Raw genomic sequence first — 26384 nt, 5'->3', positions numbered from 1 at the left:
AAATACTTACCATTTTGTTTTAATTGCCTATAGTGTTCAATACAGTCACATGCTGTACAGGTTTGCAGCCTAGAAGCCACAGGCTACACTATACAGCCCAGGTAGCGGGCCACACCATCTAGGTCTGTGTAAGTATGTTCTATGCTGTTTGCACAAGGATAAAACCATGTAATTACTGATTTCTCAGAATGTATTCCTGTCATTAAGCAATGCAAGATTGTATTAGTAGGTTAAAAATTAAAACACCATATGTTTATCTTTTTCTTTTTCAAGACAGGCTCTCACTCTGTCACCCAGGCTAGAGTACACTGGTGCAATCACGGCTCACTGAAGCCTCTACCTCCCAGGTTCATGCAAACCTCTCACCTCAGCCTCCCCAGTAGCTGGGACTACAGGTGTGAGCACCACACACAATCTGTTTATCCTGACAGATACTGAAAAGACAATACAACAAGATCACATAACCATTCCTCATTAAACTATGTATAGGGAAAAAATATTCCTTAACTTGAAAAGGAGTATTTATTAGAAACCTAAGTAGTTCTACTGAAAGGTGAAAGAGACACTCCTACTAAAGTTGGAAACAGGCAGGAAATACTCTTCTTGAAATACTCATTACTACCCATGTACTGTTGTTACTTATTAAATACTTTATAAGTCAACTTTATTTGCATCCATTTGGTCAAAAAACTTAACTTACCTCTCTAATTCTCTTGATTTGAATGTAATTTAACCGTCCCCAATTAAGTTCATCCTTTAAATATATAAAAGCAGAATACTCAATATTAAGGTAATAAATTAGAGTGGAATTTAGCTAGTTTAATACGTTTCATCCAAAAATTTAATAATGAATGTAAATTACTGAGTTATTAAATATGTACTCAAGTTGACCGTGGCGCTCCCTCTCCAGGTACATCCAATTTTACATTGAAGCCAGAGAGCAGAATACTCAACCATAAACATGATACAGAAACTCTTCTGAGTCCACCTACCTCAAAAATTAAAGGTAGACATAACTTGATTATCTTGAAAAAAGATGTCTGACAAATTATATACCAACAAGAAAAATAATACAGCTGAGTCTTTAAAAAACTTTAAACAGCTAACTCATATATGTATTAGTAGAGATCTATCTAGGCACAGCAAATCTCAACACAGAAACAGCAGACCTGTAAACAGTCTGTTGAACCAAATAAGTTTAGAAGAACAACAAAGTCTGACAAAAAAAAAAAAAGAATAAAATGGAGGATAACAGATTACATTTCTTTTAAGCCCATTATCTAAAAGAGCTGAAAACAGAAACAGCAGCCACATGGCTCTCAATTTTGAACTGACATGTCCAACCCAGCACCCACAGCTATGAAATACTCACAGCCAAAGAGGCTACAGACACCACGGCAAGATCAGTACAATGTGGAGCTGCGAAACAAGCAGCACAGCTCCAACATAGGACTGAGAGCAAGCGGCCTCCTGAGAAGCGATGGAAGCAAAAGGACCAGTCTGCAGAGATTATGGCCTGCCACTCTTGGGACAGTCGTGCGAGCACTGTCTACAGTGACCTCAACTCCAGCTGCAGGCGGCACATCATGATTCACATGCCATGACTGTGCCAAGACAGAGTCCTTCTCTCATCACTCCCAGCCATCTAGAAAGCAGCTGGAAAGGGCTCACCAACCTTCGGGTACCGCAGCTCCCCTCTCTGTCTGCAAGCCTTCCATGTCTGAAAATAAATGATCCAAAGTTTCAAAATAATGTGTTGGCTCAATGAATTTTTTTAAGTCCAATCTCAACTTTTCAACTGTATGTTGAAAATTTACAACATAAAAATGTACAAATTTAATTTTTTCAGTCAATTTCATAAAATTGGATTTCCATCTCACCCACTTCTTCCAGCACAGTTAATTTAACATTGGACACCAATAACCCCGAGAATACTTTCACAAGATAAAACATTGTCTCTCTCTACCTCATACGTTTTTGGTATGAAAACGTACTAACAATCTGTGGTAGCTGCTTTCATGGTTTACACAACAGAAAACTTACTTTAAATGCCTCAACAAGTGCAATGCAGTCACTCTTGCTACTGCCAGAGAAATTCACTTTGTTCCTACAAACAGATAATGGTGTCATTCAATACCATTAAAATACAGTGACACTTTAAAATATGAATGTTCAGTACCTATATCCATCGAGATGCTGCCGGAAAGGCATTGCAAAAAAATTCTTCAAAGAAAGAGCTGCCGCTAACCATAAAAAATAAACAAGAAGAATGTAAGATTGTGAGAGTGGTGTTATATAAACTTCCCATTAGCATGTATTTGTTCTCACACTTACCTATAATAAGACATTCATCTAGACATCCAAATACATGTCCAAGGACTATGAGTTTACCAAGTTGCTGATTTACAGGAAGCTGGGCTAAAACTCTTCCTAAGAAGGTCAATTCACCGTCATGGGGGTTTTCATCTTCTCTCTGCCCACTCACTGCAAGTGCTCCAACCTTTATACAATAAAATTAGTGTTATCAGCAAGCACTGACTTACTCATACTTTTTCCCCTTAAGGTGGAGAGTCCAAAACAGGAAACGAAGACCACATTTTGGTGAATAAGGCCCTAAGCCAATTTATGAAAGGCTGATATGCTACCAAAAAAAACTTTTTAAATTTTCCCTTGAAACTTAGAACACATTTTACTATTTTTTTAAAAGTATGATCCTAGGAGGTAACACTAAAGGACTTTCACAAAAGTCTACTCACCTCACTCTTGAACAAATACGGCATGCACAGTACTAAGTGAAGGATCTCCCAGCTGCCACTGTCGACAAAACCTTACTGAACTATATATGGGGAAAAACTTCCTTAACTTGACACAGTGTTTTTCATAGAAACCCAAGGAGTTATCAAATTTTTTTATTAAAGGAAGCCAAGTGTGGTGGCTCACACCTCAGTCTCAGCTACTTGGGAGGCCATAGTGGGAGGGTCACTTGAGCCCAGAGTTTGAGGCTGCAGTAAGCCATAATTGCACCACTGCCCTCCAGCCTAGGCAACAGAGCAAGACCCAGTTAATCAATCAATCAATCACAATAGAGAAGGTAAAACACCAGAGGCATCCTCCACTTCAAAGGTCAGAAGCAGAACGTCCAGAGCCCCAGCACAATATGTACACTAGGATACAGCTTGTACCAAGGCCTTGGTTACAAGTTCAGAGGGCAGAGTATGAGTCAGGTGTGCAGTCAAAGAATCCCGAGTAGGAAGAGCAGGGTTTCCAGGAATGGACGAAGAAAGCCAGAAAGAGGCTGAGGAACAGAGTTAGTGGGAAAGTGAGGCAGAGACTGAGGGAGCTGCAGAACAGAGCTCTGCAGATGCCAACAGTACTAACCATCAGGCAGTCCTACCTCCTTTAGTAGAAGGATGGTGCGCTCAATGTCACTCAGACCAGGCGGGGAAAGGGCAGTGGCCAGCAGAGCTCTCGGCTCACCCATGTCGAGTAATTTCGCTTTCAAGATTGTGCTTCCTAATGGACAACGCTGAAAAGAACCAAGCCTGAGATTAGAAATAATAACGTAACTAAATCAGTTAGCCGATTCACATAACCAGTGCTTCAGAGGGAAAGAGGAGGAGAGAAGGAGAGGAGAGAAGAAAAAATGGAGAGGATTGAGGGAGGGAGAGAAGAGAGGGGAGAGAGAAGGAGAAAGAACAGGAGAGAGAGACGGAAAAAGGCAAAGATGGGGAGAGAAAGAAGGAAGCAAAAAGAGAAGGAAAAGAGGGGCTGAAAAGTGGGAGAGCAAGAAAGCAGGGAGAGGGAAAGAAGAAAAAAGAGAAGGAGGACAAAAGAAGGGGAGAGACACAGAAAAGAGGAAGGAAAAAAAGCTGATCCCACAATTACTCATTATAAAGGGACACAGAAAACAGCAGCATTTAAAGACAATCCTATTATAGAGCCCACAGATACCTGAAAACATCCTCTCATTAAAACTATGAAATGTGGGTAACGCCCTAGACAGTAGCCTGATGCGTAATCAATAGTGAGCCCGGATTGTGAGTGAGGGGGAATGTGGCAAGACAAGGATTTTTCTGGAACCAAAATTAGATGACACTAGAAATTATATTACTTAGACTGTTTGGTAAAACTATCAACTTTGACACTTTGAGAGGCCAAGGCAGGCGGGCGGATCACGAAGTCAGGAGTTCAAGATCAGTCTGGCCAACAGAGTGAAATCCCGTCTCTACTAAAAATACAAAAAAATCAGCTGGGCGTGGTGCTGTGTGCGCCTGTAATCCCAGCTACGTGGGAGGCTGAGGCAAGAGAATCGTGTGAACCCGGGAGGCGGAGGTTGCAGTGAGCCAAGATCGTGCCATTGCACTCCAGCCCAGGCAACAGTGCAAGACTCCGTCTCATAAATAAATAAATAAATAAATAAATAAATAAATAAATAACTTTGACAATGACCAAAGTGAATTACCAACATCTCAGGAACAACATGATCAGGGATGGAGTGGTCCCAGAAATCCTTGTGTACCAGCCGGTAACAGTACCCTCTAGACACTCGTCCAGCACGGCCTTCAAAGGAAAGATGTGCAAACAGTGTTTGGCATTAATTACTTTAACATCAGCATGAAGATGTATTTTTAAACAGTCATTAAATATTAATTAAGCAAAGCCTTAAGTGTCTTCTACTAGACCATGTCAGTAACACTTTTAGAATATGTTAGTGTACTCTTAATAAGTTATTCTTATTTTAAATGTTATTCTAAATAAGAATGACTATCCTAAAAAGTTAGAATAAATTAGAACAAGACTAAATGCTGACTTCTACTCAGTGACCAATATTATCAAATCTAATGCATATTTCTGAAGAAGACAACCTTGGCCCAATATGCAACAGAAACCAAGTACACCCTTCTGGAAAATGCACAGTTCATAATAGAAAGTCACAAGGTTAGCGACAGGCCCTACGATGCCATCGAGGAGGCTGTCTCAACAGCTTGTGCTTCCAATGGCTTCTGCTACCCACCCATCCTCGCCCCACTGCAAAGCACCCTCCCAGCTGTCAGCCACACCACATTACGTGACCGAGCGAGGAACAAGCAGAAGGCTCAGAACCAAGGCTGGCCCGCGGAGACCATGACATAAACTGTTACTCTCTTGTGACTCTATCACCTATGAAGTAGCAACTCTTTTATCCTAACACGTAATAAAATTGTCCAAGGAGAGCGAGTGGAGGGAGGGGTAGGAGGGAGTCTTAAAATGCAGCTTTAAAAGAAATGAGGCAACCCAAAAACCATTCCTTCCCCACCTACGGGGATCTGGATCCTATCCCCTGCTGCCCTGTCTGCCTTCCCAGGCATCCTCCTCACTGCCAGGAGACTGTGGAGAATCTGGGCTTCTTCCTCCACCACCACCCACCTTATTTGCAAATGACAGGATGATCTAAGAAAATCCCAAGACATCACAAAAACAAACACCCAAAAAAGTCTTCCGAGAACTAATAAGTGAATTCAGCAAAGACACAGGATACAAGATCAACACACAAAAATCAACCACATGTCCAGATACTAGTAATGAACATATGGAAACCAAAATTGAAACACAATGTCATTTACAATCACTCTAAGTCAAATGAAATACTGAGGCATAAATTTAACACAGCACATACAGAATCTATACACTGAAAATTACACACTGCCAATGAAAGAAACCAAAGATGGCTAAATAAACAGAGACACATATAGTACTCAGAGATTGGAAGATTCAACATAGTCACTATGTCAATTTTCCACATATTCATCTATGGGTTTAACATAATTCCTACCAAAAGCACGAAACTTCTTTGGTATCTATAAACAAGCTTATTCTGAAATCTATCTGGCAAGGCCAAGGACTTCAAATATTGAAAACCATTTTGAAAATGAAGAATAAAGTAGGAAGAATCACTCTGTTTGATATACAACTTCTTCTACAGTAATCAAGGCAGTACAGTGCCGGTGGAGGCAGTACAGAGAAAGAGCAATGGGACAGAACCAAGAACCCAGAAACAGCAAGAGCAAGCACATGCAAGTGATTTTCTTTACAAAAATGCAAATGCAATTTATATTCTAAATACTTTTTATTTTCTGTATAGCATGATGCTTTGGTATTTTTAAAAACCTTCCTGGCTGGGGTGAGACTGCCCCTCCCAAGACTAGCCAATTCTTAGAGCAAAGGGCCCAGCCAGGAACATGTCTTTGATATGTAAAACTAACCAACCACAGCCATACATCCTCCATCCTCTATATGGACCGGTGCACCCAGGAGGCAATATTCCTCTGCCTTAATCACCTCAGGGCCAGATGCCAAAAACTAGGGATCACCACCCCTATTATCCAAAGTCCACTGAAATTATTCCAAATAGGTTACTAGAAAATGTGTTCTCTCATGGGTCATTCATAAAAAAATCTCCAGTGACAGAAGTGCTTGTTTCACTAGACAAGTTATAAAACAGTTAAAGTATCACAGATACAAAGCATTAGAAAAAACTAACTAGATTGTCATAGTCAAAGGAATTACAGATTGAAGACAATCAAATCCACTTCAATAAAAAACAGAAGGTAATCCCTCGTAAAATAGCCACTAAAAGGCCTCTATGCACCTGATAATAGAGTCTCATGTATCTTCTGCTACTAAACTCTAGTATAACTAAATGCCACAAGACTTTAATGCATTATACCAAAATATATTTTCACCAGGTAAAAAAAAGCTTTTCATGGTCCACCAACTAAGGACAATCAAATACTTCACGATCTAAAACCCAGAGATTGACTCTTCTAAAAACAACATCAGAAAAAGACTGTCCTTGCCACCCACACTACAAAACTTTGGGATCTCAAAGCTTAAGTGCATAACCTCGCAAATTAAAAGAGCCCCTCCAGACTCTTAAAAACTATACCCCCATTACAAACCTTAAGGTAAAGCTAACCAAAAAAGCTTCTCCCCAAAAGCAGACAACATCCCAGATGTGAGCAGCTTTCCCAAGACCACAAATTAAGATTTCTCTATCCTGAGACTCCAACCTCTTATTCTTCCCCTTGCTTCTGCCTCTGTAAACAATAATGCATATAGTAACTTCCCTAAAAAAAGAGGTTATTATATATACTCATGGGGTATACTTTTATTGGTAAAAGATTTTACAGCCAACCCTACCCATGGACTATCTTATGCCTTAATAAACAAAAGACAAAGGGTAGATATAAAAAATTTTAATAGTACCTTTGTTAATCCATAATCAGTCAGAAACAAACCATTGGTTCATCCCTCTTGACCTACATCATAGGTTAAAGAAAACATTGCCAAGAGGCCTTCACCCTTCTAGATAGACATCATTTGTTAGGTCTCTTTTCCCACGGTTTAGAGTAAATAAGACACTAATTAAAAATGTATCACTCCTAATAGGCTCTAGAATAGATTCTACTACAAAGCCTATGATTACACAACAGACTTCTTTAAATTATCTTGCTAAAGTTGTGCTAGGTAATAAAATTTCTCTGGATTACTTACTGGCTAGATTGGGGGAAAAAAAGTTGCTGACACTATTTATTATACATAGATAAATACATCAGGTATTATAAAGCATCAGTTAGGCCGGGCGCGGTGGCTCATGCCTATAATCCCAGCACTTTGGGAGGCTGAGGCGGGTGGATCGCCTGAGGTCAGGAGTTCGAGACCAGCCTGGCCAACATAGTGAAACCCCATCTCTACTAAAAATACAAAAAATTAGCCGGGCGTGGTGGCATACGCCTGTAATCCCAGCTACTCAGGAGGCTGAGGCAGGAGAGTCCCTTGAACCCGGGAGTCAGAGATTGCAGTGAGCCAAGATCGCGCCACTGCACTCCAGCCTGGGCAACAAGAGCAAAACTCCATCTCAAAAAAAAAAACGACTCAAGATAAAGATAAACAGAAGGTAAACGGACTGCTTGGTTAAAAGCAAGCCTCTTTATCTGACTCATTCTTTGATCTATTTGATTTTCATTGGTATGGTTCATGGAAACCCTGGCTAAAGAACATATTCCAAACTTTTGGTATTATCCTCCTAATAGTCATAATAGTAGTCTCCCTGGTACACTGTATTCTCTCAAAAGTTTTAAATGTTTACATACAGCCATCTACAAAATGTTGGCTGAGTATGGTGTCTCGTAACTGTAATCCCAGCACTTTGGGAGGCTGAGGTAGGAAGATCACTTGAGTTCAGCCTGGGCAACATAGTGAGATCCAGCCTGGGCAACATAAGTTAGAACTAGCCTGGGCAGCATAGTGAGATCCAGCCTGGGGGGCAACACAGTGAGATCCCAGTCTCCACAAAAAAATAAAAAATTAGCTGGGTGTGGTGGCACACACCTGTAGTCTCAGCCACTCGGGAGGCTGAGGTGGGAGGATTGCTTGTGCTTGGGAGGTTGAGGCTGCAGTGAGCCATGATCATGCCACTGTACTCCAGCCTGAGTGACAGAGCAAGACCCTGTCTCAAAAATGAATACATAAAAATGTCAGTTTCTTCTTCACTTAAAACAACAAAAGCTCAAAAAAAAAGTGTCATCATGAAAAAACCATAGCCCATAAATAACATGTCAAGACTAAAAACCCAAAATGACAATAACTGAGAGTGACACTAAAGCCCTAAGTTTTGGTCACACTCTCACCTAAGTCAAAACCTGACCAAAAGGAGGAAATTGTTAAACAAAATGATGAGAGACTATTGTTTTGGACTAAACTCATACACTGGGCTCCAACAGACCAGGCTAATCCAAAATAAAGTCACTCATACTAAATGCAAAATAATCAAACTAAAATTTTCAAAAGCAGATAGATGCTGGCCAGGCACGGTGGCTCACGCCTGTAATCCCAGCACTTTGGGAGGCCGAGGCGGGCAGATCACGAGGTCAGGAGATCGAGACCATCCTGGCTAACACAGTGAAACCCCGTCTCTACGAAAAATACAAAAAATTAGCCAGGCATGGTGGCGGGCGCCTGAAGTCTCAGTTACTCAGGAGGCTGAGGCAGGAGAATGGCATGAACCTGGGTGGCAGAGCTTGCAGTAAGCCAAGATCGTGCCACTACACTCCAGCCTGGCAACAGAGCAAGACTCCGTCTCAAAAAAAAAAAAAAAAAAAAAGAGAGAAGAAAGATAAAAGTTTAGCCTAAAGATGCCTCCTTACATATTTTAAGTTCAGCCTAAAAGTCTCTCTGTACATAGTAAACTATAACCTAACTACATATGCAAACAGACTATAACCCACTCTTATGCCAATCACCGGGTTTCAGCCAATCAAAGGCAACCAACTGCTCAAACCACATTCAAAGATGACCAATGCCCAGCTGTAGTCAGTCTGGCCATTTCTGTAACTCACTTCTGTTCTCTACACGTCACTTTCCTTTTTCTGTTCATAAATCTTCCTTGACCATGCAACAGCACCACAGTCTCTCTAAACCTCTTCCAGTTCAGAGGCAGACCCATTTGCAAAATGTTCTTTAAAACTCTGTTAAGTTTAATTTGTCTAAAAATTTTTTCTTTTTTTTTTTTTCAGAACAGCATCTCACTGCCACACAGGCTGGAGTGCAGTGGCACAATCATGGCTCAACTGCATCGACCTCCCAGGCTCAATCCATCCTTCCACCTTACCCTACTGAGTAGCTGGGAGTACAGGCACATGCCATCATGGTTGACTAATTTTTGTATTTTTTATAGAGATAGGGTTTTGCCATGTTGCCCAAGCTGATCTCAAACTCCTGGGCTCATGCAATCTGCCCATCTCACCCTCCCAAAGTGCTGGGATTACAGGCATGAGCCACCGTGTCTGGCCAAAATTTTTCTTTTAACAGTGGTGCTGGCAAGAATATGGAAAAAATAGATCTCACACATTGCTCATGGAATGTAAAATGACACAGCCACCATGGAAAGAGTAGGGCCTTATAAAACTAAACATAGGCTGGGCACAGTGGCTCATGCCTGTAATCTCAGCACTTTGGAAGGCCGAGACAGGAGGATCACGAGGTCAAGAGTTAGAGACCAGCCTGGCCAACATGGTGAAACCCCGTCTCTACTAAAAATACAAAAATTAGCTGGGCGTGGTGGGGCACGCCTGTAGTCCCAGCTACTAGGGAGGCTGAGGCAGGAGAATTGCTTGAACCCGGAAGGTGAAGGTTGCAGTGAGCTGAGATCACACCACCAGCCCTGCGACAGAGTGAGACTCCATCTCTCTCTGTCTTTAGTTTCTTCAAAAGAAACTAAATATAGATTTACTACATGACCCAATAATTATATTCTTGGGTTTTTATACCAGAGAAATGAAAACTTATGGCCACACAAAAACCTGTACATGAATATTCACAGCTGTTTTATTCACACAGCAAGAATTGGAAAAACCTCAAATGTCCTTAAACAGGTAAATGTTCAGTGGAATACTACTTAGTAATAAAAAGGAATGAGCCACTGATACATGCATGCAGCTTGTATTGGCTTAGATGGCTCCTAAGAACACTATGGTAAGTCTTGGAAAAAGACAATTTCAAAAGGTCACATACTGTGTGATTCCATTTATCTAACATCCTGGAAACGACAAAGCTGCAGAGATGAAGATGGGTCACCAGTTGGCAGGCAGAGTATTAGGGGCAGGTATGGCTGCAAGGGGGCAGCACAGGGCCACCCCTGCATAGCAGTGGGACAGGACGGTTGTGGGTTCTGATCACAGTAGTGGTTACACAAACTTACACACAGGATCAAACTGCAGAGAACCATACACACGGTACAAGGAAAACTGTGAAGCAAGGTGTATGGTCTAACAGTGTTACACTATGTCAATTTCCTGGTTGACTGTACTTATACAAATGTCCCACTCCAGGAGAGGGTAAGAGAAGGATTCAAAGGATTCTATGTACTATTTTTGCAATATCCTGTAAAGGAAGAAATTTTATAATAAATATCTAATTACAGAAATTTTGAATATACAAAAAGGTAGACAAAACTCCTATAATCCCAAGACTGACCCAAAGATAATCACTTTTAACATTTTTGTATATTTATTTCTAGTCATTTTTTGTTGAGGGTTTTTTGTTTTGAGACAGAGTCTTGCTCTGTTGCCCAGGCTGGAGTGCAGTGGCGTGATCTAGGCTCACTGCACCCTCCACCTCCCAGGTTTAAGCAATTCTCATACCTCAGCCTCCCAAGTAGTTGGGATTACAGGTGTGTGCCACCACACTCAGCTAATTATTGTATTTGTAATAGAGACAGGGTTTCACCATGTTGGCCAGACTGGTCTCAAATTCCTGACCTCAAATGATCCACCAGCCTCAGCCTCCCAAAGTGCTGGGATTACAGGCGCAAGTCACCGCACCCAGCTATTTCTAGTCATTTTTTAAGCATAGTTTTTTGGGAAGTTTGAGGGGGAAGGAGGTTAAACATAGTGAGGTGATTACAGTTTAATAGCCCTTTTTCTCTTAACTTTATAATAATACATAAGGTTTTTCCAAAGTGATGAGAACCTCTGTGACTTTTTTTTTTTTTTTTTTTTTTGAGACAGGGCTCTTACTCTGTCACCCAGGCTGGGGTGCAGTGTGTGTAATCTTGGCTCACTTCAACCTCCACCTCCCAGGCTCAAGTGATCCTCCCACTTCACCCTCCCGAGTAGCTGGGACCACAGGTATGCGCCACCACGCCCAGCTAATTTTTTGTGTTTTTGGTAGACACAGAGTTTTGCCATGTTGTCCAGACTGGTCTGGAACTCCTAAACTCAGGCAATCTACCTGCCTCGGCCTCCCAAAGTGCTGGGATTGCAGGTGTGAGCCACCGCGCCTGGCCTCTGCGACCCTATTTTAACGGCTGCTTAGTCATTCTCTTAACCCCTCTCTAGGCAAGTCATTTCAGGAGAGGTGATACAACAAAAAGGTTAAGAATGTAGACCAAAGTCAGATTTCTGGGTTCAAACCTCATTCCCACCACTTCCTACTATAATCTTGAGCAAGTTACTATTTCCGTGCCTCTCAGCTGCTTCACTAAGAAATGGGAATCTTAATTAACACACTATGTATGTACTTACCTCACAGGGTTGCTAGGAAGATTAAATGAGTTAATAAATAGAAGAATGTCTGGCGTACGGTAAATATTAAATCAATGTTGCCTTTATTATTTGAGGGGTATATTTAGTATTTTAGTATTCTTGAAATGGTCTTTTATCTACCCTTCTCAAAAGGTTCTCTAAAACGTTGTTCTGCGAAATCAGTTCTTGCCACAGGTGATCTTAACAACCTGTCCCAGGTATGTCATGAATACACCTCCACTGTGGTCGAAGCATCCCAAGACCCCAAAAGTGACCTTACACCCTCATCTCTGCCCAGATACAAGTGGCTGATGCAGCAAATCCGGAACTCTCTGTGGAACCACTTTAGGAAAACTAACCCTAGAAGATCAAAGTGAAACAGAAATCAGATGATCAAAAATTACTGAAGTGATCCACTTGGTTTCCATAGTTCTTCACCAGTAATTTTTTAATTTCACTTAGGAAAAAAACATAGTGTCAGGATGATGGGGTTTATCCAGTTTGTACAAAGACCTCATACATTAGAAGAGAGGAGAATCATGGATTTAAATGGACACTCTGACAATATGAGAAGCCATTGCTAAAAACTTAAAACTGGTTCCAAGAAAGGAAATATCTGAGTAAAAAGTGCAAAAAATGAGTTTTTTAGAAAAGCATCTGAATGGCCGGGCACGGTGGCTCACCCCTGTAATCCTAGCACTTTGGGAGGCCGAGGCGGGCGGATCACTAGGTCAGTAAATCAAGACCATCCTGGCTAACACGGTGAAACCCCGTCTCTACTAAAAAATACAAAAAATTAGCCGGGCACGGTGGCAGGTGCCTGTAGTCCCAGCTACTCAGGAGGCTGAGGCAGGAGAATGGCGAGAACCAGGAGGCAGAGCTTGCAGTGAGTTGAGATCACGCCACTGCACTCCAGCCTGGGCGACAGAGTGAGACTCCATCTCAGGAAGAAAAAAAAAAAAAAAAGCACCTGAATGTGCCGCTGTGTCAACACTGACTCATTACTGTGCTTTAACACAAATGTCTTACCTTTTCTCTGATTACAGCTGGTTTTAGAGGCCCAACTCAATCGCAGACTCTGATAATTTGTATCTTCATCACAGACCAAAGTTCTAGTCAAACAAAAATCTATAACTGCCATTTAAAAAGAAAAAGACTATAAACACCATGCTAATAAGAGATCATTGCATAATAAATCACAATGCATAGTGATAAAACCATTTGAAGCATGCAGCCTTAAGAATTAGTGAACAGGCAGAAATATCTGGCCACGCACTGACCACTCCTTCTGCCCAGGACGGGGATCTGGTGGTCACATCTTTTCTTGCTGAGTACTGGGAGTCTCTGGGTGTAAAGACTCAATGTGTCACAAGAAGGCCTACCTGGACTGCACCCGAAAAGAGTAACGTTCTCCAAAAGAGCATCATTACAACAGTAGTAGAGGAGAGCAGCTGATGCAAGGGACCGCCAGAATTCAAATCCCGCATCTGTGTGTGCCTGTGGGTGGATCTGGTGTCTAGGTATGTGTATGTCTGTCTAGATGGGTGTGTGTGTCTGTGCATCTGTACACGTGGGTGTGCCTGGCTGGATAAGCTGCCGAGTGTCTCTGCGCTTTAGTATCCTCATCCGTGGCCTACCTCCTCCCCTCCACCCCACCTTTTCCCCTCACACAGCCAAAGCACTGGGGATCTCCCATCAGCAACACTTACTCCCCTGGGCCACCCCTTCACTTACTGCCCCATTTCCTCTGCTCCCCTACAGCAAAACACCTGTGGAGTGTTGTCTGCCGCCACCGGTTCTTGGTTCATTTCTTCCCACTCTTTCTTGAGCCCATTCCAAGCAGACGTTTGCTTCCACCAAAGCTGCCCTTGTCAAGGTCACTGACAACAGCCCCGTTGGGAGGTTCTCCTTGATCTGCCATGAGCATCTGATGCACTCCTCCACTCCATCCCCTCAAGACCCTTTCCTACTGGGTGTCTAGGCCCCTGTGCTCACTGGCTTTCTTCCCACTGCTCTGGAGGCCCCTCTGCTCTTATTGCCCACTTTTAAAGACTGGGGCTACCTTCCCTCTGTGCACTCCCAGAAGAGTTTGGCCAGGTTTCTGCCTTCCAACGCCAGTCACCAGCTGACGCCCCTGCCAGCTGCTCCCTGGCCGTGGTCTCCAAGCTCACACAGCCGGCTGCTTCCATGACACCTCCACCTGAACATCTAGCATATGTCTCAGCCCAAATCTCAGCTCCTCACCTACCCCACCCTGCTCCTTCCACAGCCTTCACCATCTCACAGGAGCCTCCATCCTCCCAGTCTCTCAGGCCACACGTCTAGAGGGCCGACCAAACGTGTCTCTCACAATTTCTCCATCAGACACCTCAGCACATCCTCACCAGCGCTGCCTTCAGAATCTCCCTGGGATCTGCCCCCACCTCCTGTCCTATTCTAAACACCACCGATTCTCGCCTAGATTCTTGTGACACCCTCCTAACTCTCTTCCTTTTATCTCCTTTGCCTCGTTCTAGTCTATTCCCAGAGAAATCCTGTTAAGTGAACTTAAATCCTGTTAAGTGAATCCTGTTATATCATTTCTGTTATCAAAACTCACCAAGGATTCTCCATCTTGCCCAGCACAGCAAAGGATGCACCAGGCCCTACGGGCCCTGCTACCTCCAGGCCTCTCTTCAGGCTCCTTTCCCCTGTGTTCACACTAGTCCAGCTGCCCTGGCCTCCTCGCTTGATGGTGCTGTTTCACAACCATCAAGCACACTCTTGCTTTCTCCTACTCTAAACACTCTTTTGCCAGGTACGGACCTGACTCCCTCCCTAACCTCCTTCAGCATGTGACTTGTCACATTCCCTGGTGACTCCACCTACAATCTCAATGGTGCTTCCCTAACACTCCCTACCCAATAACCCCCTCTTTTTTCTTCATATACTCACCATCATGTAACTTACTACATATCTGTATTTATCTACCCACCCCTGAAAGTGTCACGAGAACAAAGGCTTTTGTCTATTTTGCTTACTGCTATTTCCCTGGTACAGAGACAAAACACCTGCTCATTATCATCTGCCCTGGTTTACCCATTCCAGCCACACTGACCGTGTGCTGCTCCTCAAACCCATTCCCCACACCCCAGCCACCTTTTTGCAAGGCTCACTCCTCATTTAATTCAGGCCTCTATTAAAATGTCACTTCCTCAAAGAGGTAATTCCACATCATCCTATCTGAAAGATCATTTTTTTCCCAGTAACTGTAACCCCTTCCCCTGATTTATTTTCCTACACAACATTGACCTGTACCTGAAATTATAAAGACCTTTTTACCTGCTAAGCGTCCCTCTCTCTCCCACCAGAACGCAGCAGCCATGAGGACTGGACTTTGTCTTATTCACCACTGCACTGCCAGCATTGAGAACAGTGTCTTATTCACCACTGTACTGCCAGCATTGAGAACAGTGCCTGGCACATGTGTTAGGTTCTCAAATATAAATTAATGAATTTAGAAAACTCATTGATGAAGCAATCTCACGAAGTAATCACAGACACAGATACAGAAAATGGGATGACAAAGCGGGCTGCTCCAGAGTTGACATGGTGTCCTGCCAAGCAACCTTCAGAACTGAGATGGCCTAAGTTCCTCCCCACATCTGCCTCGCTCCAGTCACAGAACTCCACCTGGCAGCCCCAAAGTTGTTTCCCACAAGGCCCAGTGGGAACACCCCAAACACTTCCTACTAGCCAGCTTGCCCTAAAGCATGAAATGGTGCACTTAGAGGAGGAGGTGGTGAACTGAGAGTATGGGAGAAACTATGTAAACCTACTTTTCTCAATTCTATCTTCCAAAACGGGGAGCGATGGGGAGGAAGAGAAGAACAATTCCTGAGTGAGGTGAATAAGCCAATAAATATGGCACTACAGCTAATGCCAGGAGGTAAACAGAGAAGTATCTTACCATATTTGACATCTGGAACTGTGACAGAACTCTCTGCAATATTTGTAGACAGAATAATCTGTTAAACATCAAAGAAAAAAGCTGACATTTCTACTATATTCTGGACATCATTAGGCAAAGTTTACGAAAATGCAAAAATTATTTTAAAGCTTCTGAATGTAAATACTGAACTCAGATTTCAAAATTAGCCATTTTTCTATTTTATACACATCACAATTGATTAAGAAGCCCCTGGTGAATGGAAAACCAGCCACATACAACACAGCAAGGGCTTAGACACAGGTAAAGGGAGCTGTTCCTGACTTCTGGGGTGGTAGCTTTGGTGGGGTGGAGAGGGGTCCTGGAATTGCCCAGGGGTACAACCAGGTTTCTAGAAGAAGGGCTGTAGCTTGTAGTTGCCCTAGAATACCACTCAAGGCTGCTCCTAGGGATTCCAAAGCAATCCAGGGGCGAGGTTGCCAGCTCAGGCCCCCGATCACCTCAAGCAGCTCTAGAAGGGTCTTGTTAAAACAACTCCATCATTCACACATAATCTGAGATAAAGAAATCCTCCTGAAGCAGGACCTAGAATATGGCTTCTAACCAGTCACCAGAATGGTTTCAGGGACACCAGAACAGTCCCAAAGTTAGAGAAATACTAAAGAAGTATTAAAAGGCTGTAATCCCAGCACTTTGGGAGGCCGAGACGGGCGGATCACGAGGTCAGGAGATCGAGACCATCCTGGTTAATACGGTGAAACCCCGTCTCTACTAAAAAGTACAAAAAACTAGCCGGGCGAGGTGGTGGGCACCTGTAGTCCCAGCTACTTGGGAGGCTGAGGCAGGAGAATGGCGTGAACCCGGGAGGCGGAGCTTGCAGTGAGCTGAGATCTGGCCACTGCACTCCAGCCTGGGCGACAGAGTGAGACTCCGTCTCAAAAAAAAAAAAAAATAAAAAAAAGAAGTATTAAAAGGCATCAGAATTCCTGAATTGAGAAAATAAAAAATCTTAGCTTTTTAGCACACTGATTTACAAAATAAAACACAAAACTAAACAACATACCTGGCTCATCAGGCAAATACTTGTTTAAGTGACTAACCACTAACTACAGAACACACTGCTGAAATGTGGATTTTTTTTCCTTTTCTTTTTTTTTTTTTTTTTTTTTGAGACAGAGTCTTGTTTTGTCACCCAGGCGGGAGTGCACTGGTGTGATCTCGGCTCACTGCAGCCTCCAATAGCCAGGCATAAGCCTCCTACCTCAGCCTCCCAAGTAGCTGGGACCACAGGTGTGTGCCACTGCACTCAGGTAATTTTTACATTTTTTGTAGAGATGGGGTTTCGCCATGCTACCAGGCTGGTCTCAAACTCCTGAGCTCAAATGATTCACCCGCCTCAGCCTCCCACAGTGCTGGAAACACCAGCATAAGCCACGACACCCAGAAAATATTTTTAATGAGTAGAGTCTCTAAGGAAAATTTACCTAAAGTGCTTAGAACTTGTCTTCCCAGTTTTCCTACCTTTCTGTACCCAGGGACTGGACTTAAAAATACATTATTCTGTTCTTCTAAAGCCACACTTGAATGGAGTGGATAGACCTGCAACCTAAGAAATTACTAAAATAAAATCTCCATAAAGAATAGATACACATGAGATACAAAAATAAATACTGAGATAATTAAAATTATTTAAGGCAGAAACAACACAAGGATTTAGAAGAATACAGCTGTATCATTTTCAACATACCTTTTATGAACCAGGTTTGTGAGAAGTTCATGCATATAGTTTATTTCACCCAGACCTAGGGAAGAAAAAAGTGGAGGAGGGAAATAAACATCTTTGTATTTACTGCTGGAAACCAACTTTTAAATTAAAATGGCATATCTTTCAAAGAAGGCCCTACCAATTCATTTGACTTTTTTATCCTCTTTGCCTAAATATACCAGAAACACAAGTAAAAGTACACAGTGACATTGATTAGTAGTATCTCAAAAATAAAGGGAAAAAACATATTCTTCCAGTTTTCCTTTACATAGCAGTGACTCCCTGTGGGTGTTAACTATATGAGTAATTTTTGCATTTCTTTTTTACCCCCAGATTTTCTAAATTTTCTATAATGAGCATGCAAAATCTTTACAATCAAAAAATAACGTTTGTAAAGTTTTGGTCATGAGGATGTGCTAAACCATTTCTATCAGGCCTCCGTCCTGTCTGCTGAAAGCTAAGCTAGCATGTACTTTTGCCCCACCCTGATTTTCAAATCTGAGTCTGTTATGGGTTGAACTGTGTCCCCTAAAAAGATGTACTGAAGTCCCAACCCCAGTAATCCCGAATGTGGTGTTATTTGGAAACAGAGTCATTGCAGATGTAATTAGTTAAGATGAAGTTATACTGGAATGGGTTGGGCCCTGGTGTCCATACAAGGGAAGAGGCACAGACAAACAGAGAATGCCATGTGACGACAGACACATGAGTGATGCAGCCACAGGTCAAGGAGCACTGGGGACCGATGGCCACTACCAGGAGCTGGAAAGAGGAAGAGGCTCAGAAAGAGCATGGCCCTGCTGACAACTCGACTGTGAACATCTAGCCTCCGAAACAGGGAGAGAATACATGGCTGTTCTTTTAAGCCATTTAGTTTGTGGCACTTTGCTACAGCAGCCCTGGAAAACTACCATAGAACTGTTCACAAAAGATCAATTAACACAGAAACATCTATCAAACTTGAATTCACACGAACATATTAAAAAGATAGCAACCCTAAATGTAAAATATCACTTATAAATATTTCCTTCAGGCAATGTTTAGCAGGTAAAAAGTATTTATCAGCCAGGAGCAGTGGCTCACATCTGCAATCCCAACACTTTGGGAGGCTGAGGCAGATGGATCACTTCATGGAGACCACTAGAGCCTAGCAGCTCGAGACTAGCCTGGACAACCTAGTTAAACCCTGTCTCTACAAAAAGATACAAAAAAAAAAAATTTTTGGCCAGGCATGGGGGGACACGCCTGTAGTCCCAGCTACTTGGGAGGTGGAAATATCACTTCAGCCCAGGAGGCAGAGGCTGCAGTGAGTCAGGGTCACACCACTGTACTCCAGCCTGGGCAACACAGCAAGACCCTTTCTAAAAAAACGAATGGAATAAAATAAAAAGTACTTATCTCATGTTAGGTATTCTTAAGCTAGTATCAACATGGCTCCACTTTGGTGATGTTTTTCCCCTTAATACAATATTATGCACACAGCAGTCATTTGATAAATATTCTCCAAGGCAAATGCAACACCACCCCACTGTCAGCTAATGGTTCCCTGCATGTAAACAAATCCTTATTGCCTAAGCAAAACATGACAAAAGTTTGAAACTCATATGTTGCATTCCAAAATTAAATAAGCTATTTTCATTGCATGTTTTTCATTCTCCATTATTGTAAGAACAAATCCGTTTATGCTCTATATATTACCTTACAACAGAAAATATTTGAATTATTGTCATAATGTTTCATCAAGCTATACCACTTAAATTAAAAATCAAGTAATTTTGAAAAAGTACAATTTAACATAAATTCACCTTTTCAGAAAGGTATTTTAAAAGCCTGTTTTCTCAAACACTGAGAAGGGAACTCAAGGATTACCCTGATGATTCTCATGGTATTACAATAACAGTATGTTTTACTATTACTAAATAAGCTTTCAATGCAAACTAATGACAGTTACCTCACATTTATAACCATATATGTAAAATGCAAATTTAACAAAGCCAAATATTTTACTGGAAATTTTGAAGGTGGCAAGACTGTCTTCAAAAAGTTGAACTCTAGACAAGCATGGTGGTGCGCATCTGTAATCCCAGCTACTTGGGAGGCTTAGGTAGGAGAAATGTTTGAACCCAGGAGGCAGAGGTTGCAGTGAGCCGAGATTGTGCCGCTGTACTCCTGCCTGGGCAACAGAGTGAGACTCTGTCTCAAAAAATAAAAAAAAATTGAACTCTTAATAATTTATTAATAAGAAATCTTTTTAGAAATACAAGGGTTGGCTGGGCACAGTGGCTCACGTCTGTAAACTCAGCACTTTGGGAGGCCACAGAGGGCAGATCACAAGGTCAAGAGATCGAGACCATCCTGGCCAACATGATGAAACCTCATCTCTACTAAAAATACAAAAATTAGCCGGGCATAGTGGTGTACACCTGTAGTCCCAGCTACTTGGGAAGCTGAGGCAGGAGAATCACTGGAACTGAGGAGGAGGAGGTTGCAGTGAGCCGAGATCGTGCCACTGCACTCCAGCCTGGCAACAGAGCAAGACTCCACCTAGAAAAAGGAAAAGGAAAGGAAAGGAAAAAAAAAAAAGAAATACAAAGATTATAATAAAAAGCCAAACTGAAAGTTACATTTGTTCACATACTCAAAGCGTAAAAAGAACAAAGTCCTGTGGAGAACACTGTCTTTCATAATCTCTGTTAGGCAGAAACTTAGCCTCTCTCCAGAGTATTATGATTCCAAGTCACAAAATTATGACGCTCTTACCTGGCAAAAACACCAACACACTGCTTCGCTCCAACACAAACTGGGCACCCGACCAGGCCTTGTTCCTGGTAAAAATGTGATTTGCACAAATATCAATGAAGGCTAATAACAGCTATTGCTTCTCTACAATCCTAATATTACAGGCTTTTAATCCTGAAAGGCTCTTACAGGTCATCCAGTGTAATGTTCTTTATTGTACATAAGAAAACACAGAAGCCCAAAGAGATGAGAAAACATCCAAGGCCCCATGGTCGTTCAGGGGACCTTAAGCTTTTTGACTCCCAATACTTTCTCCTATCAAAACTTACTATCTGCAGAAGTTTTCCTTGAAATTTAGTTATTATAATCCGGAACTTCAAAGTAGAAAACATTTAAAATAACTACAAGCAAAATTTAAACTTTCAGGAGTCCAAACTACTATTGGAAAGGATTTGTACAGACCAAAATCTCAAATCATCTACTCGCTTCCCTGCTACTGTCAATAAATTTACTTTTGTGTGAATTTAGAACTTTCATTCCTCCATAAACCTGTGAGCCCTTCCTACATGCCAAGCCCTCCTCTGTGTAGTCAGGATACAGCAGTAACAAGGCAGACAAGCTCCCTGCTCTTTGGAGCTTACATCCTAACTGGAGAGACAGACAAGAAACAAGAAAACAGGCAAAGCACCTTCAGTTTAGCAATAAGACAAAAAGAAACACCTGGGGAAACACAATAAGCAGTGCTAAGGGAATGCATATGTATGGTGTGCTCTCAGAAGGGCTGGCTGGGAAGGGCCTCTCCGGGGAAGTAACAGGAGCTGAGGAGGGAGCCATGGAAAAGCCATGCGATGGCAATCCAGGCAATGCCTGGGAACAGTCACTACAAAGGAGAAAGGGGTGTGAGGGGTAAACCAGTCGCTGCAGCACAGGCGGCTCAGCGTCCACGGTCACTGCTCCTGCTGCTCATCCATCTCTCCCTGTGAGTGTGAGCCACATGTATGACCTCAGGCAACAGCCACCACCATAAAAAACACAGGCCTGGTTTGTAGATAGGCCTGCATGGGATGCTGGCAACAGCCAAGGTGAACATCTGCTGCATCACAGCCCCACCCAGAGGAAAGGCTCACACACAGTGAGTGGGGAAGGGAGCTCCTCCCAGTGAGCAGAGGTCAGGCAGTCCATCCAGTGGTACCACTTCGGGTGGAAGGAGACATGGCCATGAGGTTGGGTTCACCCCAATCAACAAGCAGAGGCTAATAATAGCTTGGTCAGCTGGTCAGGGATGTGGAAATGGCAAGACTGATAATTAAGGAGATCTGATGGAGAGGTACCAAGAAATGCCCACAAGGCAGTCACAGTGAAGGAGGCTTTCAGTCATCAGACAGGCCGGAGGCCCTGCCTGTGGATGTGACCCAACCTCCTTCTCCAGTACCCCCAGGGTTAGACAATGCACAGAGTGGATGGGTAGCATGGATGAAGGCTTACACACAAACTCAACACCATGCACTTTCCTGAGATGAGACTCATCCGGCTGCTACCATCACTGGATGCCAACCACACAACAGCAAGGGCCAGTACCAAGTCCCAAATATGGCACAATTCCCTGGGGGACCAGTCCAGCCAGCTGAAGATAGGTTGATTCCATCATGAAGGAGATACTGATTTACCTTCATGGAAATAGACACAGATCCAATTCTGGATTCAGATCTGCCTTCTCTGCACCTAAAGTTTCTGTCGTACCCCCATCCATGGACCTAAAGATGCCTTTCTCGCTTCCATTATTTCCTGCACAGCATGGCCTCCTGCCAAGGAACTCAGTTTAGTGGTCAATGGACTCACGAAATTCAATGGTATTACCATGCATCCAAAAGCAGTTGGCTTAAAAGAAAGATGAAATGCCCATTAAAGGCTCAGTTATTGTGCCAGTCCTACAGGAAGTCATAAAAGCCATAATGAAATTCAAGGACAAGGTGAAATCTTGAAAGTAGCAAGAGAAAAATGACATGCCACACCCAAAGAAAACCCCAATAAGATTAACAGCTGAATTCTCAGCAGAAACAATGGAAGCCAGAAGGCAGTGGGATGACATATTCAGAGTGCTGGAAGACAGAATTGTCAATCAAGATTCCTATATTCAGTAAAACTCTCAATAATGAAGACTAAATAAAGATTGTCCCTTGGCCAGGCGCAGTGGCTCACACCTGTAATCCCAGCACTTTGGGAGGCCAAGGCGGGTGGATCACCTGAGGTCGGGAGTTCAAGACCAGCCTGACCAACAAGGAGAAACCCCGTCTCTACTAAAAATACAAAATTAGCCAGGCATGGTAGTGCATGCCTGTAATCCCAGCTACTCAGGAGGCTGAGGCAAGAGAATCGCTTGAACCTGGGAGGCGGAGGTTGCGGTGAGCTGAGATCGCACCATTGCACTCCAGCCTGGGCAAAAAGAGCGAAATTCCGTCTCAAAAAAAAAAAAAAAAAAAAAAAAAGGACTGTCCCAGATAAACAAAAAAAAGAGATTTTTTTTTGGCAGCAGACCCACCTCACTAGAAATACTAAAGGAAGTTTTTTGTGCTGAAAACAGCTGACCCCAGAGAGTATTTCAAATCCACATGAACGAAGAAAGAGAACTGGTAAAGGTAATTAGGTAATGACAAAAGATACTGTAAATACATATTTTGCCTCCTTCCTTCTCCTTAGGCGATTTTAAAAGTAACCAGATACAAAAATTAGCAGGGCATGGTGGCAAGCACCTGTAGTCCCAGCTACTCACGAGGCTGAGGTGGGAGGATCAATTGAGCCCAGGGTGTCAAGGCTGCTGTGAGCCATGATCACTCCATGTACCCAGCCTGCTCAACACAGTGAGAACTTGTCTCAAAAAAAAAAAAAAAAGTAAAATGCTACATTGCAAAATATGTATTAAATGCAAAAGAAAGCAGTAAAAGAGAAACAGAGAAACAAAAAGAATATGAGACACACAGAAAGCAAAAAGCAAAATGGCCAACATAAATTCAACTATATCAGTGACAAAATTAAATGTAAATGGATTAAACAATGTAAATGGATTAAACAACCCAATCAAAAGGCAGAGATTGTTAGATTAATTTTAAAAATAGGGGCTGGGCACGGTGTCATACCTGTAATCCCAGAACTTTGGGAGGCCGAGGCGGGTGGATCATGAGGTCAAGAGATCAAGACCATCCTGACTAACATGGTGAAACCCGTGTCTACTAAAAATACAAAACTTAGCTGAGCAGGGTGGTGGGTGCCTGTAGTCCCAGCTACTCGGGAGGCTGAGGCAGGAGAATCACTTGAACGCAGGAGGCGGAGGCTGCAGTGGGCCGAGATCACACCACTGCACTACAGCCTGGTGACAGAGCAAGACTCCATCTCAAAAATATATATATATATGATCCCACTCAGGATATGTTGTCTACAGGAGATACACTTTAAATGCAAAGACACTAAGTAGACTGAAAGTAAAAGAATGAAAAAATATGTGTCATGCAAACAGCAAACTACAGAAAAGTGAAGTAGCTATACTAATACACAAAATAGGTCTTAAAATTAAGTGTTATGAGAGATAAGAGGGGCATTTTATACTGATAAATGGGTGAATCAATCAGGAAGATAAAACAGGTATAAACATATATGCACCTAGCAAGAGAGACCCAAAATACATAAAGCAAAAACTGACAGAAAAGATTGAAGAAATAGGCAATTCAATAACAATTGTTGAGGATATCATTATCTCATTTTTGATAATATATAGAGCAACCGGGCAGAAGATCAAGAAGTAGAAGACCTGAACAACACAGTAAGTTAACTACACCTAAAAGACATTTATAGAACACTCCATCTAACAACAACAGAGTGACATTATTCTCAAGTGCACATGTAATATTCTCCAGAACAGTCTACATGCTAGGCATACAACAAACCTCAATAAATTTAAAAGAACAGAAATAATTCTCCAACCACAATAGAATGAAATTCAAAATGTATAACAGGAAAAATAGGGAGAAATTCACAAATATGTGCAAATTAAACACCACACTCCTAAAAAGCAATAAACCAAAGAAAAAATCAAAACGGAAATCAGAAAATACTCTGAGATGAATGAAAATGAAGACACAACATAGCAGAAACTAATGGGACACAGCTAAAGCAGAACATAGCAGGAAATCTGGAAGATGAATGAACAAACTGTGGTACATCCAGACAATGGAATTTGGCACTAAAAATAAATGAGCTATCTAAGCTATGAAAAGACATAAAGGGAGCTAAATACATATTACTAAGTAGAAGAAGGCAACATGAAAAGGATACATACTACATAATTTCAACTACATGATATCCTGGAAAAGGCAAAACTTTGGAGACAGATGTAGTAAAATTAGTGCTGTAAAGGCTCAATCATACGATATATATACAGGTTTTTTGTTTGTTTTTGTTTTTGTTTTTGAGACAGAGTCTTGCTCTGTTGCCAGGCTGGGAACTGCACTCAACATGGTTTTAATTATTTAAAATAGAAATTTCCAATTTAAAAAATTCCGAAATACTAACCTGATTTTAAAATATGTACAGTAACTACTGAAAAAGTACCTATAGTTATAACCTTCTTATAAAAACACTAAAAAGTTTCCAAATGAATAATTTTTTAAATCACATATACATTAAAGTGCATTACCAACTGAAGTGTCTCTTACCCATTCTCCTTCATATCCAAGTCATCAAACATCTGAATGAGAGAGATAGCAACTTCATATATATCCTTAGTTATCACCGGTTCCTCCAGGAGATGAGGAGAGAGCTAAAAATAGTGAAAGAAAAAAGTCACAATACCATAACAGGATTACAGAAGAAAATCGGGGTTGGATGGGAGTGGCTCTCATTGTTAGTACAACACTGTAACAAACTCTCTAAATAAAAGTTCTTGGTTTTTATTAGCAGCAATGTCTGAACACGTGCTGTGTGCCAAGCACTGCTCAGGACAGCGGACACATGAAGTACCATACTCATCAATTTCCTCGCCCAGTCACCAGAGCAAGAATGGCTCAGAGAGCCCAGACATGCACAGGCAGTGTGTTCAGCAGGATGTCTATTTTGAAGACATCAATTAAGTTACACCAAAGGTCTATGGAACCCAGGAGGAGTTCCTGATCTCAAAGCCAGTGCCCTTCCCCTCTTTCAAAACCCTACCTCAAAGAGCACTAAGATTTCCCTAAGATTTCATGTGTGAAAAGTTACCTTGTATATCAAAAGTACCAGAAAACTATAACATCACATCCATATCTACCAATGTGTGGTGATAACATTACCACATGATGAGGTATCCGTCTACCAAGGTTTAGGGATTCCTCGACTATTTTGTCCATTAAAGCAAAGACACCAAGACCAGATAATGTAAACTTGCCCCTCAGGCACTGTTACCAAATACTGGGCACCAACCACAAGCGGCAAACTCCCCAAGTCAGGCTGTGCATTAGTCCATCTTCACGCTGCTGATAAAGACATACCCAAGACTGGGTAGTTTACAAAAGAAAGAGGTTTACTGGACTTACAGTTCCACATGGCTGGGGAAGCCTCACAATCATGGCAGAAGGCAAGGAGGAGCAAGTCACATCTTACATGGATGGCAGCAGGCAAAGAGAGAGAGCTTGTGCAAGGAAACTCTCCCTTACAGAACCATCAGATTTCATGAGACTTACTATCGTAAGAACAGCACAGGAAGGACCTGCCCCCATGATTCAATTACCTCCCACTGGGTCCCCCCCACAACAGATGAAAATTCAAAATGAGATTCGGGTGGGGACACAGCTAAACCATATCATTCTGCCTCTGGCCCCTCTCAAATCTCATGTCCTCACATTTCAAAACACAATCATGCCTT

The 26384-nt window shown here is 42.2% G+C and overlaps 1 protein-coding gene across 1 annotated transcript in view; it reads right to left on the bottom strand.

Annotated features, from left to right (window-relative positions):
* Positions 1-26384, bottom strand: part of TDRD9 (tudor domain containing 9) — a 126854-nt gene that overhangs the window by 42398 nt on the left and 58072 nt on the right. The window contains exons 8-20 of the mRNA XM_025391938.1: positions 25201-25304; positions 20516-20580; positions 17738-17792; positions 17512-17596; positions 16012-16069; positions 13092-13196; positions 4463-4560; positions 3395-3526; positions 2335-2500; positions 2180-2243; positions 2044-2107; positions 1676-1720; positions 701-754 (exon numbers count right to left, since the gene is read on the bottom strand). Of these exons, the coding sequence (XP_025247723.1) occupies positions 701-754; positions 1676-1720; positions 2044-2107; positions 2180-2243; positions 2335-2500; positions 3395-3526; positions 4463-4560; positions 13092-13196; positions 16012-16069; positions 17512-17596; positions 17738-17792; positions 20516-20580; positions 25201-25304 (1095 nt within the window). The remainder of the gene's footprint in view (positions 1-700; positions 755-1675; positions 1721-2043; positions 2108-2179; positions 2244-2334; positions 2501-3394; positions 3527-4462; positions 4561-13091; positions 13197-16011; positions 16070-17511; positions 17597-17737; positions 17793-20515; positions 20581-25200; positions 25305-26384) is intronic.

Source organism: Theropithecus gelada, chromosome 7b (assembly GCF_003255815.1).
Source record: "Theropithecus gelada isolate Dixy chromosome 7b, Tgel_1.0, whole genome shotgun sequence".
NCBI classification, from domain to species: Eukaryota; Metazoa; Chordata; class Mammalia; order Primates; family Cercopithecidae; genus Theropithecus; species Theropithecus gelada.
The sequence above is the reverse complement of the archived record's forward strand: the minus strand, read 5'-3'. Positions and strand labels throughout refer to the sequence as shown.